We start from the raw sequence: 19028 nt of genomic DNA, 5'->3' as shown, positions 1-19028 counted from the left end.
CTGGGAACTGATAAAAGACCGGATCCAGATGACCTGAGGGATCTGGATGGTTCATACTGGGTCAGGAGGTCATTGATGTATTTTGGTCCTAAACCATTCAGAGCTTCATAGGCCAGCATCAGAACTTTAAAGTCTATCCTCTGACGGACAGGCAGCCAGTGTAAGGACCTCAGAGCTGGACTGATGTGGTCCACTTTTTTGGTCTTAGTGAGGACTCGAGCAGCAGAGTTCTGAATGAGCTGTAGTTGTCTGACTGATTTTTTAGGTAGACCTGTAAAGATGCTGTTACAGTAATCAAGCCTACTAAAGATGAATGCATGGACTAGTTTTTCCAGGTCCTGTTGAGACATCAGATCTTTTATCCTTGATATATTCTTGAGGTGATAGTAAGCTGACTTTGTTATTGTCTTAATGTGTTTTTCTAAGTTTAGGTCTGCATCCATCACTACACCCAAATTTCTCGCCTGGTTTGTGGTTTTTAGATGTATAGATTGAAGTTCTCTGGTGACCTGTAATCGTTTTTCTTTGGCGCCAAAGACTATTACCTCAGTTTTGTTTTTGTTTAGCTGGAGAAAATTGTGGCACAACCAGTCATTGATTTCCTCAATGCATTTACCAAGAGCCTGTACAGGGCCTCGGTCTCCTGGTGACATTGTGATATATATTTGTGTGTCATCTGCATAGCTGTGATAGTTTATTTTGTTGTTGTTTATAATCTGTGCCAGTGGGAGCATGTAGATGTTAAACAGAAGGGGTCCCAAGATGGAATCTTGGGGAACTCCACATGTGATACTTGTCTGCTCAGATGTGAAGTTACCTATTGATACAAAGTATTTCCTGTTTTCTACGTATGTTTTGAACCAGTTTAGTACAGTTCCTGAAAGACCTGTCCAGTTCTCCAGTCGTTTGAGTAATATGTTGTGGTCAACTGTATCAAATGCTGCACTGAGATCCAGTAAAACTAGGACTGACATTTTTCCACTGTCTGTATTCAGACATATGTCATTAAACACTTTGGTCAGAGCGGTTTCAGTGCTGTGGTTCTGTCTAAAACCTGACTGGAAGGCATCGTAGCAATTATTCTGTTTTAAGAAGTAACTGAGCTGTTGAGAAACTGCTTTTTCAATGATCTTACTTAAAAATGGGAGATTTGAGATCGGCCTGTAGTTGTTCATTTTGTCATATTCTCTCTCAAGGTATCCTACAAATGACTTTCTCTGGGGCAGCTTGACACCACTTTTAGTTGGTATTTTTCCTACAATGCTTCGGAATGATTCAGAGTCTACAGTGGAAATAGGCAACATGTTCTCGACGATATAGGCAGCGACGAGCTTCTTCAGTTCAGCGGCACTAAGTCCTGTCGCTCTTATGTCTAGTTTAATCTGTTTAGCAGGAGTGGGTCCATCTGAGCCACAGCGGTCATTTCAGTGGGGGGATCCTGGGGGTTTTCTGTCAATTTAACATTCTTGTGCTAGGTGCTTGCTCAAGTTGGAAGCGGAATTTTTTGATGTGGAAGTTTTCTTCCTATGCAGAGTGTACAACGTATGCTTATGTTTTTGTCGCTTTTGAAAAAGTCAAATTCAAAGTAATGTCGGTATTTCCAAGTATTAAATGATGCACGATCGTACTCCATCCCTCGCTCCATGTTTTCTATTGTTGATTTACATACGTGCTTCCACAGCCGTCGCACACGCTTGCGTCATTGTCATGAGACACTCTCTCAAACAAAATCACAGTTTAGTAACGCAGTAATGCAGCGTGCTTAAGGGGAAAGTAAGTGTAATCGAATTACTTTTTTTTGCAATCGTAATCCCTTATGTAACACACGATACTTTACCACTACTGAATGTAGAGAAAGTTAGGATCTTAGGCTTATGGCCTCTAGGAATCGACTAAGGAGCGAATGACACACAGCTAAAAGAACAGTCAACATTTATTCAAAACAAAACCAAAAACAGTCATTCAACAGTTCACAACAGTTCCAATTGTCCATATTTGTCAGTCTGTGTATTCAGTTTTAGAGTTCAGAGTTCAGTGTTCAGAGTTCTTTTCAGTCTTTTCAGTTCAGGTGTGTGAGTGTGTGTGTATAGTGTTAATGTTAGTAGTACTACCCGGGTAGTGTATTGTTCTGAGATCTCATAAGCTTATCTGTCAAGAAGTAACGCAGTTGTCACTTCTAAGTAGGCTGGAAATCTTTCCTGCATCGCAGCTGGGGATCCGGAATCCTGGCTCGCAACTTTAGACTCCAACAAAAAAACCAACCTGCACAGGGCAGTGAACATATTTTACATGAATATCATATAACAACTTAATCAACACTAGTGACCAAATGTCTCTCACTCTTTGTATATAACGACTTAATGCAATCAATAATAAAATTAATCAAAGAACCTTAAAACAATTTCCACATCATACAAATTTAACTCAAATCTCATATTTTGTGAACAGCAGTCACATCAATCCAATGAATTGAGAGAATGTACATTACTGATGCACGAGGAAAGTGCAAAACGTGGTCGCAGTACTATTTAGCCATAGACTGCTCATATTTATCATCTCATTACAATAAATAAAACTTACCTACTAGCTTCCAAAGAAATATTTCCGATTGGCTTAAAACATTCACAAGTGAAGAAATAAAAAGATAATACAGCACTTAAAAGGAACACATGAAATTTACATTATACTGAGCTAACGATTAGCTTGCTATGCTAGCGCAGTTAGTCAACTCACCGGAAATGAACAAAAAGCACAAAAACAGAGGTACATCAGCATCAACAAAAAGTGTCCGCGTTTCCCAACAAGCGGAAAAGTAAAATCCAATTTGTGTCTTCACACACAATCCTTGTTCAAGAAAAAGGTTAAGGAAAAACTCTGTGAGTAGCTCCGACCAGCATACGTAGCCTTAGCGCTATTCTCCTTCTCTATAGTTCTCAACTCAAGTTCACAAGCACTAAACAATCTCATAGTGCCACCTACTGACATTCTTGGGGAACAGCAGTTCATTTTCATGAGGCAGATTTTAGGTGGGTTACATCCCTCCCCCCCTAAATGGGCATGCATCCCTGCATGACAGCAGTCACTTTAAATGGTTTTTACTCTACCAACACATGGGGAAGGGTTTGAGTCAAGGGCATGTGAAAAAACCTGATCAAGACTGTTTAAAAGAGAATGCATCACTAATGTTAAGGGATTTCCCAAGGTGTTGTAGGTTAGTCTGCTAGGTTCAGTCCTGTTCCTAGTTGACCGCCTGATTTCTCTTGTTTCTGGAGGTTTTTCATCTTTAGCAACTTCTGCCTCCAATCCATATCTATCACTCCCCTCTTTTCCATCCGACAACCCGGTTGTTTCAGTTTGGTACTGCTCCTGAGTTACGTCAATAACCTTTTCCAAAGGTTCAACATCATTTTCTGTAGCTGGATCTATATCAGCACATGAATCATGAACAGATGAATATTCCTCATTAACAATAACACCTGTTTCTTTCATTGGAGGGTCATTTCCAATGTCATTTCCACTAGAACCTTGAAGTGAACCATCGCCCTCATCCAGCTCCACGGGTGCAGAATGAAACTCCTTTACTGCAGGGTTTAGATCAGACTCGTCCCGGTCCACACTTTGTTCTGACACAGACTCAGTTGCTTTGGGGATTTCACTGACAGTAATGAAAGCCGGGTAATTGACTTCTTCGTAAACTACTGGAAAGTCATAATCCACAATGTCATTATCACCCAGATAATGATAGTCTCCTTCAACTTCAGAAAATGGATTCTCTTTGGAGGTGTCGCCTTTGGGTGTCTCTTTCTCTTGGCTTCCATGACTGGGTTCGATTGGCGCTGAGCATGACAGAAACCCACACGGTAACAGTAAGTCTCTATGCAGTGTCCTCTCAGGCCCATCTGACTTGAGTGGAGCAACAACATATACAGGAGAGTCATTGAGCTGTTTTACAACTTTGTAGACCGTCTGACTCCATCTGTCAGCTAGTTTGTGTTTCCCTCGTATTCCAACATTCTTGATAAGAACACGATCTCCAACCTCCAAGGTGGATTCTCTCACTTTTAGATCATATCTTGACTTATTGCGTAGGGCAGCTTTCTCGCTATGTTCCACAGCAAGTTTGTAACTTTCCTGTAGGCTTTCCCTGAGCTTCTTCACATATTCACTGTGAGTTACACTGTCCTGCCTACTCACATTAAGTCCAAAAGCCACATCAATTGGAAGATTTGGCTGTCTCCCAAACATGAGCTGATAGGGTGAATACCCAGTTGTGTCATTTTTTGTGCAATTGTAGGCGTGAGCCAATGGCTGCACATGATCACGCCATTTTAGTTTGTCGTCTTCTTGGAGTGTTCCAAGCATCCCTAGCAGTGTACGGTTAAACCGTTCTACTGGATTACCACGGGGATGATAGGGGGTTGTTCTTGATTTTTTTATGCCTAACATTTGGCATAAGTTTTTGATGACTGCAGATTCAAAATTACGGCCCTGATCACTATGCAACCGCTCTGGTATGCCATAGTGAATGATGAATTTGTCCCACAGGGCCTTGGCAACGGTCTTTTCCTTCTGGTCTGGAGTTGGCACTGCAACAGCAAACTTCGTAAAGTGATCCGTTATCACCAGAATATTCTTTGTTCCTCGGCTATCAGGTTCTAGAGACAAATAGTCCATGCACACCAACTCAAGTGGTCGACTGGTTTTAATATTTACCAGTGGGGCAGATTTCTCAGCTCTAGCCTTGCGGCGGATGCACCTTTCACATGTTCTGATTTTCATTTCAACATCTAGGAACATTCGGGGCCAAAAGAAACGTGTTCTCACAAGGTCAACAGTTCTTTCCAATCCCATGTGACCTACTGCATCATGAAGACTTTCAAGAGCTACTTCCCTGTACTCCTTCGGAAGCACTAGTTGAAAAAGAGTCTGGCCCTGGCTCACTCGTTTCCGGTACAAGACATTATCTATTAGGGACAACTGATCCTGTACTCTTAACATGAGTTGGACTTCCCTTTCCTCCTTTTGCCTAAGACGATAGGAAAGGCGTTTTCCTGTATGGACAAGGTCTATGACTCTGCTTATTATAGGGTCACGCCTTTGTTCTGCAGCCCAATCTTGTTGGGAGAGTTGAGGAAGAGTGCTAGTACCAGTCAGAATGTCGGCTTGAACAAACTCGTCAGGTATCGCACTTGCATCCACTGCCAAACACTCCACTGCAGCAGGTAAGTAGTAGCAGTAGTGGTAAGTAGTGTCAGGAGATATGTGTACTTGGTGCTTCTCGCATACAGCTTTTAGAGCATCCTTTGGAAATGTTGCACTATTTCCCTCTTCCGTAAACTTTGCAATGAATTGCTTTACTCTCTCATCCTCAGCAGTTGTACTGTCATCAGTTTCAACAGAAACATGCGGCCGTCTCGATAATCCATCCGCATCCTGATTTCTTTTTCCGGCTCTGTACTGTATGTTGAAATTGAAATTCGACAAAGCAGCAAGCCATCGATGTCCAGTTGCATCAAGTTTAGCAGATGTTAACACGTAGGTCAGTGGGTTATTGTCAGTCATGACAGTGAAGTCAGCTCCATACAAATAATCAGCAAACTTGTCAGTAACTGCCCACTTCAACGCAAGAAATTCAAGTTTGTGAGTGGGGTACCTTCTTTCACAGTTAGACAGCCCTCTGCTAGCATAGGCAATGACTCTTAACCGACCATCTTCTTCCTGGTATAGGGCTGCACCAAGTCCATGTGAACTGGCATCGGTGTGTAAAACATAGGCTTTTCTGGGGTCAGCAAACCCAAGCACTGGTGCAGATGTCAACTTCTCAATGAGGGTCGTGAAAGCTTCCTCACATGAGGGAGTCCATTTCTCATTAAAAGGACTGTTCAAGTCGCCGTTTGACGGTGATTTGTGGTGTTTCAGCTTCCTGGCAGGGACATAACCAGCTGTCAAATCATTCAATGGCCTAGCAATTTTAGAATAGTCTTTGACAAACCTGCGATAATAGCCAGTGAAGCCTAAAAATGACTTCAGTTCTGACAGGTTTGTGGGTCTGGGCCATGTGGTGAGGGCAGATATTTTATCAGGATCAGTCTTCACTCCCTGTTCTGAGACAATGTGTCCTAAATACCTCACTGACTTTTGGAAAAAGTGACATTTCTCAGGTGAAAGTTTGAGACCAAATTCTTTTAGTCTGTTCAGAACTCGCAGGAGCCTTTCTTCATGTTCCTCCAAAGTATTGGAGAACACTATAAGATCATCAAGAAAGACCAGTACTTCCTTGAGGTTCATGGAGCCCATGCATTTCTCCATAACTCTTTGAAAAGTGCTTGGAGCATTAGTGACTCCTTGGGGCATCCTGTTGAATTCCCAAAACCCCATGGGTGTGACAAAAGCCGTCTTGTGTTTATCCTCTTCTTCCACCTCTACCTGGTAATATCCAGACTTTAAATCCATAACAGAAAACCATTTGGATCCTGACAGAGCTGTAAATGCCTCTTCTATATTGGGCAAGGCATAAGCGTCTTTGATCGTCTGGTTGTTCAACTTTCTGTAATCCACACAAAGGCGGATCTGCCCATTTTTCTTTTTCACAACTACAATTGGTGAAGCAAATGGACTCTCGGACTCTCTAATAATGTTGCTGTTGCACAGCTGCTCCAAATGAAGGCGGACAGCTTCATAATCAGAGGGATGAATGGGCCTTGGCCTTTGTTTAAAAGGCGTTGGATCAGAGAGCCGAATCTTATGTCTCACCACTGTGGTGTGACCATAATCAAGTTCACCCCTAGCAAAAACATCAGACACGGAATTCAGCTTCTCGGCGATCCTGTCTTTCCACTCGTTTGACAGGGGTGAGTCACCAAAATCGAACTGGATTTTGTCACTTGGTTGTACTTCGTGGGTGGTGTAACACTGAGCATGTTTCTGCTCTGAACTTCCAGTTCGATTCATACATTCAGACCTCGCAGGAGAAACTGAAAGTGGGACAGATATCGCTGCCAAAGGACGGTGAGCTGGCAGAATGATATCATGCGTTGTCTCATTTTTTAGGAGAATGGGAACTTTGAAGGATGTCTGTCGTGGCTTTGACATTACATAGCTGGAAAATATCAAGCCACCTGGTAGGCTGGACTGGCTGTGGGGTTCGACTAGAAGAGTGGATCCAGGGCCTGCACAGACATTTCTGACACGACCATTTAAGGCTATTTTCTGACCAGCTGGAATTACTAACTTGGTTTTACATTGTGACTTGACTGTCCCCACAAAACTATCAGTTTTTGTTTTACTTCTGTAGATAGCATGCAAATGTCTAATGAGAGGGGCGTAAGCACAATGCTCAGGAATGGTCATTTGCTCATTGAAGTCCTCATACAAGACGTCAAGGGCATTTGTACCAATGAGGACTGGAATTTCCGAATTTGCTCTGTGATCTGGGACAATTAAAGCTAGAATAGTTACAACTTTGTCCTTCCCCGTGAAACTCTGTGGGAAAGTGATGTCAACTTCAATGTACCCAAGATAAGGGACAATTTGGCCTGCAGCACCTTCAACCTCTAACAGATCATTTAATGGCAAAAGAGGATGAGAAGGTAAGTGGGTCAACTGAAATGATTTTGAAATTGTGGTAACCTGAGACCCTGAATCAATGAGGCAACCATGTGATAGTTCCCCAATCTTAACCTCTGCAAGAGATCTTGATCCAACTAATCTATTTGGAAGGTGATTCGGAATGGATTCAGCATGTTGTTGTTTACTTTGACATCTCTGTTCTGACTTGGGACTATTGTGAATGTTCTTGGTTCCCGTATGTCCCCTTACCGGAACCTGCTCCAGTTTAAAGCTTGACCCTGCTGCTGGGCTTTCCATTCTTCCTGTCTGGCTTTTAGTTCTTTGTACTTTTGATCAACCACAGCCTTGTTTATAGCATTTTCACAGTTCCTGGCTATGTGGCCGTCTTCACCGCACCTAAAACAGAACCAAGCCTTGGGCTCAGCTCTCACTTGGGTTCGTGGTGGAATTTGGTGTACCAGAGTTTCAATTACAGGTACGGGTGGCTCTTGTGTTGTTTCCATTGCTTTAACTTGTCGCTTTCTTTGCTTTTTAGATGGTTTTGTCATCAGTTGCAATTGCAGTTCTGCAACCTGCTTCTTTAGACTCTCAGTTTCAGAGATATAGGCCTGCAATACACTTGCACTTGGGTCAGTGTGATGTGGGAAGTCAGGGACAGAATGCATGTGTGCAATTGGTTTTATCTTGGTAGGCCCAAAATGACGTTGCATCCGGTCCAGCTTAGAAGCCCTTCTGTCCTCTTCAGTCCTCAGCTCTAGCAGAAGCTCTGCAAACTCAGGCGTGGTCTCTTTCTTTAGTTCCAGTTGCAGGACCAAGTTATGGTCCCAGCAACCCCGTTTGAACTGCTTTAGCAAATGTCGACTTGCATCTGCTGGAATCACACCATTCCTGCTTACAGCAGTGTTAAGGAGAGCTTGCAGCCTCTGTAGGTAATCAGAAGCTTTCTCACCTGGATTTTGATTTGTGTTCAGGAACCTTGCAAATATCTCCTCACCATCCTCCACAAGACCATATGCAGAATCTAACAGCCTGACATATTCTCGTGGATGTGCTGAATAACCAAGTTGCTTCACAACATCTGATGCTGGGGGAAGAAGACTCTCTAGTATTTTCCTCCGCTGAATGTCAACTGGAGTGCCATCATTGAACATTAGTTCAACATGTAAACACCACGTTTCAAAATCCACTTCTCCGGGGGTTTTTGGCACACGGCCTGAGAATGAGCGTAACCATTTGGATTGGCCATGTGTAGCGACAGAGTCATTTCTGATTACATGTTCCACTACTATACGCTGTATCTCTGGTGGGTTTGTTACTTCATCTGTCACCACTGGAAGTCTGGTTGGAGTAGTCTTTGGTTTAACAACTGTACAAGTCTGAGATTTAGTTGAATGGGTGACTGGCTGGGATGTAAGGGGCCGTCTGTGGTTGTACTTTAACTTTTCTGTCTTTATCAAGGGTGTAGTACTGTGGTCAGAATAACTGTCAACACTTTCATCACTTGAGTCAGCCAAAACAGGGTCTGGAGTTTGATGGAGTGCTGGCATTTCAATGCGACTAGCCTGCCATTTTACATTCTTGTTGGTCACATTTTCAATCTCAAGGGGAAAATCTGACTCGTTATCCCCCATTGTAATCTCTGACTCAAACTCAGCAATAACAGTTTCCCCACAATCTGGTTGTGCATTTGGGACCCTCAGAATCCTTGTTACCACCCCATACTTCTCTAAGGAAGCAATAATATCAGCATCACAATCGAAACTAGTAACTCCAGTAATACTGATGGACCGTTTAAAATCCACCCCGTAATTCTGTACCAAATCCATCTCTTTTCAATGTTGTCTTAGTTGAAAGCTTATCACAATAAATCACAATCTCAAAATTAACTATGCTATTGCAGAATGCTATAATTTCAATATTAGCTGTGTCTTAATCGCTCCTGGCTGGCTCGCCACGAAAAGGTACTATGTAACACACGATACTTTACCACTACTGAATGTAGAGAAAGTTAGGATCTTAGGCTTATGGCCTCTAGGAATCGACTAAGGAGCGAATGACACACAGCTAAAAGAACAGTCAACATTTATTCAAAACAAAACCAAAAACAGTCATTCAACAGTTCACAACAGTTCCAATTGTCCATATTTGTCAGTCTGTGTATTCAGTTTTAGAGTTCAGAGTTCAGTGTTCAGAGTTCTTTTCAGTCTTTTCAGTTCAGGTGTGTGAGTGTGTGTGTATAGTGTTAATGTTAGTAGTACTACCCGGGTAGTGTATTGTTCTGAGATCTCATAAGCTTATCTGTCAAGAAGTAACGCAGTTGTCACTTCTAAGTAGGCTGGAAATCTTTCCTGCATCGCAGCTGGGGATCCGGAATCCTGGCTCGCAACTTTAGACTCCAACAAAAAAACCAACCTGCACAGGGCAGTGAACATATTTTACATGAATATCATATAACAACTTAATCAACACTAGTGACCAAATGTCTCTCACTCTTTGTATATAACGACTTAATGCAATCAATAATAAAATTAATCAAAGAACCTTAAAACAATTTCCACATCATACAAATTTAACTCAAATCTCATATTTTGTGAACAGCAGTCACATCAATCCAATGAATTGAGAGAATGTACATTACTGATGCACGAGGAAAGTGCAAAACGTGGTCGCAGTACTATTTAGCCATAGACTGCTCATATTTATCATCTCATTACAATAAATAAAACTTACCTACTAGCTTCCAAAGAAATATTTCCGATTGGCTTAAAACATTCACAAGTGAAGAAATAAAAAGATAATACAGCACTTAAAAGGAACACATGAAATTTACATTATACTGAGCTAACGATTAGCTTGCTATGCTAGCGCAGTTAGTCAACTCACCGGAAATGAACAAAAAGCACAAAAACAGAGGTACATCAGCATCAACAAAAAGTGTCCGCGTTTCCCAACAAGCGGAAAAGTAAAATCCAATTTGTGTCTTCACACACAATCCTTGTTCAAGAAAAAGGTTAAGGAAAAACTCTGTGAGTAGCTCCGACCAGCATACGTAGCCTTAGCGCTATTCTCCTTCTCTATAGTTCTCAACTCAAGTTCACAAGCACTAAACAATCTCATAGTGCCACCTACTGACATTCTTGGGGAACAGCAGTTCATTTTCATGAGGCAGATTTTAGGTGGGTTACACTTAGTTTACTCGTTACTTGAAAAAAGTAATCAGATTACAGCAATACAGTAATTGTAACACGTTACTGCCCATCTCTGAATATTAATAAAATATGTTTGTTTGTTTGTTTTTGACAATTCTTGTAATCACACAACATCCACTTCACATACAAAATGTTACATATATTAAAAAAAATTCCCTCTTGCGCCCCTCTGTATCTGTAAGTCCAACAGGGTCTTAGCCTCAGTCATTCTCGACCGCCCTAGGGAGCTTTCCCTATTTTGCCCTCGGTATTTCCATACTCACACAGATGTTTCTGTATACTATGCCACTTGGTTCTGGCGTTCCATGTATGCCCTGCCTGCTAGCGTCTTAGGAATCTTTACACATCCTGTACCTGGGTTCTTGCCTGGTGTGATAGACCCCAGCCTCTATGGATCTTGTGCTCAGAGCTTGTTCCTGTGCTGCCATGATTAGTGCCTCTGTGCTGTCTTTCAGACCAACCTAGTCAAACCACTGGTAGGATTTCTAGATGTCAGCTGCTTCCTCTATCTACTGGGTATATACACAGTACCGGGCCTGTCCTTTAGTGATGGTTCTTCCTCTTGCCCTCTTTCTTGGGCTTCTGCTACCTGAGGCATTCACTAAGTACACAATCAGTTCTGGCATTCTTCCTGATGTACTCGAGAGTGTTCATTGTGTCATCCTGGTCTGTGGTTCTGACACTCACCAGTCCCCAGCCTCCTTCCTTCCGCTTAGCATACAGTCTCAGGGTGCTGGACTTGGGGTGAAACCCTCTATGTATAGTCAGGAGTTTCCTTGTCTTGATGTCAGGGGCTTCCATCTTCTCCTTTGGCCAGCTTATTATTATTATAATTATTATAATGCTCAAGGGTTTTAATTACAACATATTTAATTTCTTAAGCTTAGATACTCTTTTCTGAACTTTGCCATTAAGGCTGCACACAGGGCAGCTGTGGCTACAATGTAGCTTGACATCACCAGTGTGTGAATGGGTGGATGACTGCATGTAGTGTAAAGCGCTTTGGGGTCCATATGACTAAAGCGCTATACAAATACAGGCCATTTACCATTTACCATCGCTCTGGCAGAAATGGCGCTAGAGCCAGAGTAGGGGAGAGGCGAGCTGGAACAAACCATTTTGGGAGGGGGGTATCTATGCTTTTGTTGTTAAAATGTTATGTCTCAATTAAGTACTGTATGTTTTTTATATTTTTAGTAGTGTTTACACAAACAGCAAATATTGTCAAAAAAGTGAGAACTCTTTGATTAATTTTGATTCATTGGGCTAAAATCGCCCCTGGTGAGATGATATTTAGATTTGATTTGATATACCTTTATTAGTCCCACAAAGGGAAATTTCATAAGGCTGCTGACCTATTGTACGCAATGGCGGCGCCATCTTACCCTCCGACCATACATACATTACACAAAACATCACATGGGGAAGACAGGTCAGAGAGGTATAACAATGAAAAATTTGGAGGAAAGATAAGGAGAAAAAATAACTCCCCCCAGACTGAGCTCCAACAGGGAGATCAGTTTGAGAACAGAAAAAAAACACCTCTGCACATGAAAAAACTCTTAATACACCAAAGAAACACATGACAAGCAACAGGGGTGGGTAAAGGGTGAGAGACAGCCGAATTAGACAGTACATCCGGGGCTGCGTGCACTGGTCTCCTTGATCCACCGTCAGCATCGGAAGGGAATAAGCGTCGAAGGCGTTTGGAAAGGGAGGGGGGATGAGTGTGTGCATATCAGTGTATATGTATGTGTGTGTGTGTCCAGAGTTCAGCTGAGACAGTGTCCTTCGCCCTGCTAGGCTAAGTAAACAGTTTTCCAGCCAACCCAGGTGGCCTTGCATGGAATGGGAAGGAACAGACTAAACACAGTCGTTATCAGGGTGTTGTTGTTCAGCTCCAGCCTTGAGACCGCAGCTGGCGCCGAAAGGGTATCCGCATGAAGTGATGGTGCTTTTTACTTTAGTGCGAACAGCTCATATGAATTTCAAAGCAGTTCTACAGTCCGACACTGGTCTCTCAATCTCCCGTTGGAGAGCCGTGAGCTTCGCCATACTAGCGTTCTGTGATGTTGTCATTTCTTGTGCTCGAGGAGCCGATTCTGAGAACTCACGACAGTGTGCCTCCCCGAGATGTCATCCAATTTGCACCCAGAGATGTTATTCTGAGCGAGCCCTTCCGAGATGTAATCCAGTCTGCAGTCAGAGATCTTATTCTGAGTATTCACAGCAGCCGTAGCCTCTCCAAGATCTTATCCGTGCTGCACTCAATGAGCCCATTTTGAGAAACTCACGCCTCTCCCATCGTTTCAATCCCAGTGGGCAGCCTTGTGGGGGTTTGAACAGCCGGTTCTGCTTTCTAAATTCTTCGATAAGTCAGGGCCAAGCCAGCTCCGATCAGCCAGAACCCTGTTATCATGGTTCCGAATAGGTAGATATCTTCAGCACTCAGGCTCACCCGAGCCCAAACTTCTCATTGAGAAAGGGGTGTCAATTGCATTTAGGGACCAGTTGATCCAATCCATAATTCCTCTTTTAGGTTTTAGAGAACAGACTGTGAGAGAGTGTTCCAGGGAAAAGTAATACAAAAAACACAAGACTAGACAAGGACATAAGAAGCTAAGCAGGGAAGCTAAGGGAGAGGAGGAGAGGAGAAAAGTGTGACCGCCTTCGTCAAGAGCAAGATTTACTAAGTTAGATCTGGAAACAATGAATGTCTTTTCAAAGCTAGGACTTTTTGGGTCTCTTTTTATTCCAAGCTTTGTTTTTATCTTGATTATTTTCAATTTGGTATGATACGCAACAATTTTCATCTTGTAAGCAGGCAGAAAAAAACAAACAAAGAGAGGAGGACGATCTCTTCATGTTTTTAAGTTTGCATTAACTATTCATTTTTTGTTGGTAAAAATTAATTAATGACTATTATTTTTGTATCTTATAAGAATTCAATGATGATCATTGCTTTTTTTAACTGCCGTTAATTCAAGGTAACATTAGGGTTACAATTAAACAACATGCACATTTACACTAAGATACCTTTCTGTAAAAGTATCTAAACTCTTCAGGATATTTTCTGGGCACTTATTTATTTTTAATGTTTGCATATTTGTCAAACTTACATGTTTCAGATCATCAAACAAACCTGAAATCTGAAGTAAATACAAACCTCTGGTTTTTAATCATGATTTCACTAATTGAGTGGAAAAAACCTTCCAAACCTACCTGGCCCTATGTCAAATGTAACTGTTCCCTAAACTTAACCATTGGTTATCCAACACTTTGAAGCTAAAACTACAATCAACTGCTTGATGAAGAAGATGATTGTGATTGTGATCGTTGATAATGAAGCTTTTGCATTGCTGTGGAGGAATTTTGGCCAAATCGTTGCAGAATTGCTTTAATTCAGCCACATTGTAGGATTTTAAACAAACATTATTGGCATAACCATAACTTTCTTCAATAGCAAGGTCCTGAATATTATTTATTAATTACTTACTACTTATTTTGTGGGGTCTTTACCTTACAGCATAAAGCACCATGAAGTGACTGTTGCTTTGATTTGGCATTAATTAAATAAAATTCAATTAAATTGTTATTGCGTTAAAGAGAGTTGAATTGAATGAATACTATATCAACTTGTGAAATGTGTTCTACATTTTAAAATGTTTGATTTTCAACAAAGAATATAAGTTTAAAAAAATTAAATAAATACAGACTTCCTGTGTGCAACTTGCATATTATTTCTGTCCCCATAGGTTCACTGTGGGTACTCTAGCATTCTCCATGGTTCACATTTATGTTGGGGTAGCTGGATGAATCTAAACTTGCTATAGTGCAGATCTCCCTGTTCGCCGACAGCATGTTTGCAAAAGCCAACATCTCACAGATTCTGAAGCTGCAGTTTTCATCACCCTCTGACCAAAATTCACTGAACAAGCATAAATAAAATCTGTTCTCTGCATTATTTGCTTGCTTATTACGCACCAGTCTACCGTTGTGTGCAGTGTAATTTAAACTTTTACAAATTATACCAAATTACAAAAGCTATGTCTCTAATAAAACCTTTCTTCAGTTTTTGATCTACTGCAGGGTTCTAATGCAAAATCGAATCCAATCAAATCGGGATCTTGTGAATCGGAATCGAATCAGTTATAGGAATCAGTGACGATACCCAGCCCTAGCTGTCACCCTGTCCAGTCTTCCTGTGGCTTTAATTGGATATGTGGTCAAGAAAATGGATGGATGGAATAAAAGTTTCTTCCATTTGAAAAAAAGTGTCACTTTAATCATAAGCACACTTACATACACAAGTGGGTTCTAGTATGACAGCTCATTTTAAAGCAGAAGGGTTGAACAGTGTTTTCATTGTCAGTTTTTAATGAATTTGGTGTTACAATTTGGCAAATGTAACATCAGTACCACAATCTACAAAACAATCTACAACCTCAAGTCATTAGAGAAGAGAGAGGATCACCACATTATTTACCCGGAGTGACTTGGCTGATTAAAGACAGACTTTGTACCTCAATTTCTCAGTGTAATTTATTTAGTACTATGTTAGATGTGATCTCTGTATATAGTACATGTCAGTCATGGAAAGGCTTGAAAGGGAAGAAAAATTACTCACATTTGTCAAAAACAAAAGATAAATCATATAAAAAAAGGATTGCTAGATGTTTACTTTAAAATTAATATATAATACAGATTTAAATCTCCATCCTTCTGGCAGTCGAGGACATCTTTACGGTGCAGATGCATTCTTATTTTAACAGTGTGTGTAAAACCTTCTAGATGGTTTTGTGTGATGATGAGAATACATATGCATGTAGCATCCACGCTTTATCTCTAGGCTGTTGTGTCACGGGTGTAAAAAATGAAATGTGTAGCCTACTTTTAGGTTTGACAATTTAGGATTTTTTTGTTTGTTTATTTGTTTTTTAACAGTGCCAAGTTGTAAAAAGTTGCCTCAAGAAACATCATTTTGCACATTTTAAAAAACAGGAGGCATAGAAAGTATTTGCCAGTGGGACACAATCCTTGTGGTGAACTTTACACTGGGTTTTTGGGGGGTTTCAAATCTATAGAGACGCTGTGTTTAGAGAAACTGCATCTCAGCTGTTCTGATACACCAGACACATAAGCGATCAATAAAGGGTTTTGGCTGGGCAGCCGTTGACCTTCTCTCCTGGATCGCTTGGAGCACCCTTAGGTGTCTTACCAGTTTTGACAAATGTCCAGCTGGGATAACCACATTTACTCATAGCCTTTTTCATATGATGTTCTTCTGCTTCCCTGGTCTGTAAGGATCTTACAATGCTGTGACTGCAGCCATTCGCCAACTCTATGTGAATGGTATTCTTGGTCATTGATCAATAGCCATGACAATTTGCATATGATCATGAAACTGACCCCACAGTCCTCTGTTAATCAGTGGTGCCATTTTCAGTCATTAAGCAAATGTACAGTTTATCCAGGGGAACAGAAACAATTTTTTGGGGATTTCCTTACCCACATGATGGAGCATGCATCAAAACCTTCCATGTAAACACTGCATGTCATTCCATACAGTACCATGAAGATCGATCAGCCATAAAATTAAAACATCCTGCCAAATATTTTGTATATCCCCTGAGTACTGCCAGAACAGCTCGCTGACACATCAGGCATTACAAGCCAGGACCAAGGTGCAGGGACAGGGTGTTGTGTGGTAGAAGATCCTCTGGGTGTTGTGTTATGATGCGTATGGACTCTCTGGATGGTATGTGTCAAAGTAACATCCACATTAATACCAGGGTCCAAGGTTTTAATACAAAACATTAAATTTGAATATTTTCTTCACGTTTTCAATTTTCAAACTTTTAACGTTGTGACTAACTGGTGTAGATATGCACCTGGTGAAAGGAATGTTTTCTCATTTGCAATTTGCTCATTTCATAGATATCTAGATCCTAACGTAGCATCCTCATATTGATGTAAACTCTCAGCTAATAGATGTTTTTTACTCTCTTCCCCAGGTTACAAGTGCTCATCCTTCAAAGTCAGACATTGTCAAATCAGGAAATCTGAAATCCACACTTAAGCATATATGGACACAAAGTAATAAGGAAATGTCCATCAGTAGGCTGCTATCACAGACTCTACAAGGCAAGGAGAACAGCACAGCTTTGGATCTTCACTATGACACTCCAGAGCCCTATTTGGAGCAGGATCTTTGGGATTGGCTGAGAAATTCCACGGACCTGCAGGACTCACGACCACGGGCTAAACGGCGGCCTATGGTCAAGACAGGAAAGTTTAAGAAGATGTTTGGCTGGGGGGACTTCCATTCAAACATTAAGACAGTTAAACTTAACCTGCTAATCACTGGTAAGATTGTAGATCATGGAAATGGCACCTTCAGTGTCTACTTTCGCCACAACTCCACAGGGCAGGGCAATGTGTCTGTTAGCTTGGTCCCTCCAACAAAGATAGTTGAGTTTGATGTGGCAGCACAGCAGTCCGTCATTGATGCCAAGGACTCAAAGTCCTTCAACTGTCGCATAGAATATGAGAAGGTTGAGAAGGGTGCCAAGAACACACTCTGCAACTTTGACCCATCCAAGACATGCTACCAAGAGCAAACTCAGAGCCATGTCTCCTGGCTTTGCTCCAAACCATTCAAAGTCATCTGCATCTTCATTTCCTTCTACAGCACCGACTACAAACTGGTGCAGAAAGTGTGTCCAGACTACAACTACCACAGTGACACTCCCTACTTTCCCTCTGGCTGACATTTCCATACACTCACAAACTACATAGTGGTCGAGTGGAGAACAGACTAGGACTTCTATCCAGGCCAGAGACATTTGTATGTTAGCCCTTCTGTCCCTTAACATGTCCATATCAGAGTGTCAACTATGCCCAAATGATTCCCCAAATGATTCCCCTGTTCAATCTTCTGAAAGAGCAAAGAGCAACTTTCAATTCTTACAAAATGTGCTAATTGTAAACTGCTTAAAAGTAACCTTGGATTACCAGTTAGAATTTTATCCCTTAATTATGATTTATTCCAGCTGAATTTTGTCGAAAGCAATGGCCTTTGGGTCATCTTGGGTTAGTACTAGTATGAATTGTTCATTATTGAACTCTGCTCTTTCTTGTTGTTATTTTTACATCACACTTGTAGTCCAACTGAATGTTAATAACCTTGTTTTCTTTTAGCATATTTCAATATACAGTGTATTAACTCTTGATAGTATATGGACTGTTTGCCCCTGCTGTACCAGTTTCACTCTGCGTTTTATTCTGAATAATGGAAAAAAAATTAGCTCCTTGTTTAAAAAGAATGAAAACTATCCTTCAAATGTTATTAGAAAAAGAGGCTGAGGATGACAACAAAGATTCAAATGTGAGTGTGATGCTGTTAGAAATGTGAGGTAGTTTAATAAGTGAGGTTACCAGGCTGGCTTCTTCTACAGTCAGTTGAGAAAACCTGTTAACAACAGACTTTCAGATAGTGTAAGATGATCAGTCCTCGGTCATCATCAGAGAGCTTTTTGCGATAACGAACTTAACCAGCTACTGAGTCAGTTAGATGACTGGCCTATATTTTGAACTGACAAAATTCCGGATTAACTGACTGATCAGTGGGTTCTTGGGGATAAGACTTGTTCATTGTCAATTAATATAGCAAATGTAATGTATTGAATTCTATATATTAGAGCTTAATTTGTATGAATGGTTTGTATTGTACATAGTTTATCCAAATTATGCTGCTTCTGTATATGCCCCATGAGCTGTGTTTTTGACCACCTCTGCTAAGTCCTCTTGAAAGTCCATTTATGCTTGTTCTTGGTTCCTCTAACACAGAAAATGATGTTGCAGCCCTAGGTGTGAATGTCATGAAAACAGAAATCATGTACAGAAGATTTAGAACTGACTAAATATAATAAAAGTATTGACTTAAATTTTCTTTACTGGGTTGGGGGAAGGTTTGGGGATGAAGATGGATTAAAGAAATCAGAAATTTTATCAATTGAATTCTGGTATGTGTGAGTTAATTAAATCAGTAATGATTTGTTCAAGGTTTGTGGCAAACCATCATACCCATCTTTGTAGGACAATGGGCTACAATGGCAAAGGAAAATTTATTATAATAAACTGAACTGCAACAAAGTACAGGAAAAGACTCAGGTTTCACTCAAAATTCAAGCTTTCACAACATTAAGGAGATGTTATATGTTTCTCAATTATCTTGGATATCTGTGTGAT

The 19028-nt window shown here is 41.0% G+C and overlaps 1 protein-coding gene across 1 annotated transcript in view; it reads left to right on the top strand.

Moving 5' to 3' along the window:
- nxph1 (neurexophilin 1) overlaps window positions 1–18795 on the top strand; it is an 83254-nt gene extending 64459 nt beyond the window's left edge. The window contains exon 2 of the mRNA XM_085395895.1: window positions 16793–18795. Within this exon, the coding sequence (XP_085252021.1) occupies window positions 16793–17548 (756 nt within the window). The 3' untranslated portion in view covers window positions 17549–18795. The remainder of the gene's footprint in view (window positions 1–16792) is intronic.
- The last annotated feature ends 233 nt before the right edge of the window (window positions 18796–19028 follow it).

The sequence above is a fragment of the Rhamphochromis longiceps genome, linkage group LG22 (assembly GCF_057381845.1).
Source record: "Rhamphochromis longiceps isolate RC_006_pf linkage group LG22, R_longiceps_female_GT1.1, whole genome shotgun sequence".
NCBI classification, from domain to species: domain Eukaryota; kingdom Metazoa; phylum Chordata; class Actinopteri; order Cichliformes; family Cichlidae; genus Rhamphochromis; species Rhamphochromis longiceps.
This window is presented reverse-complemented; position numbering and strand designations above follow the sequence as displayed.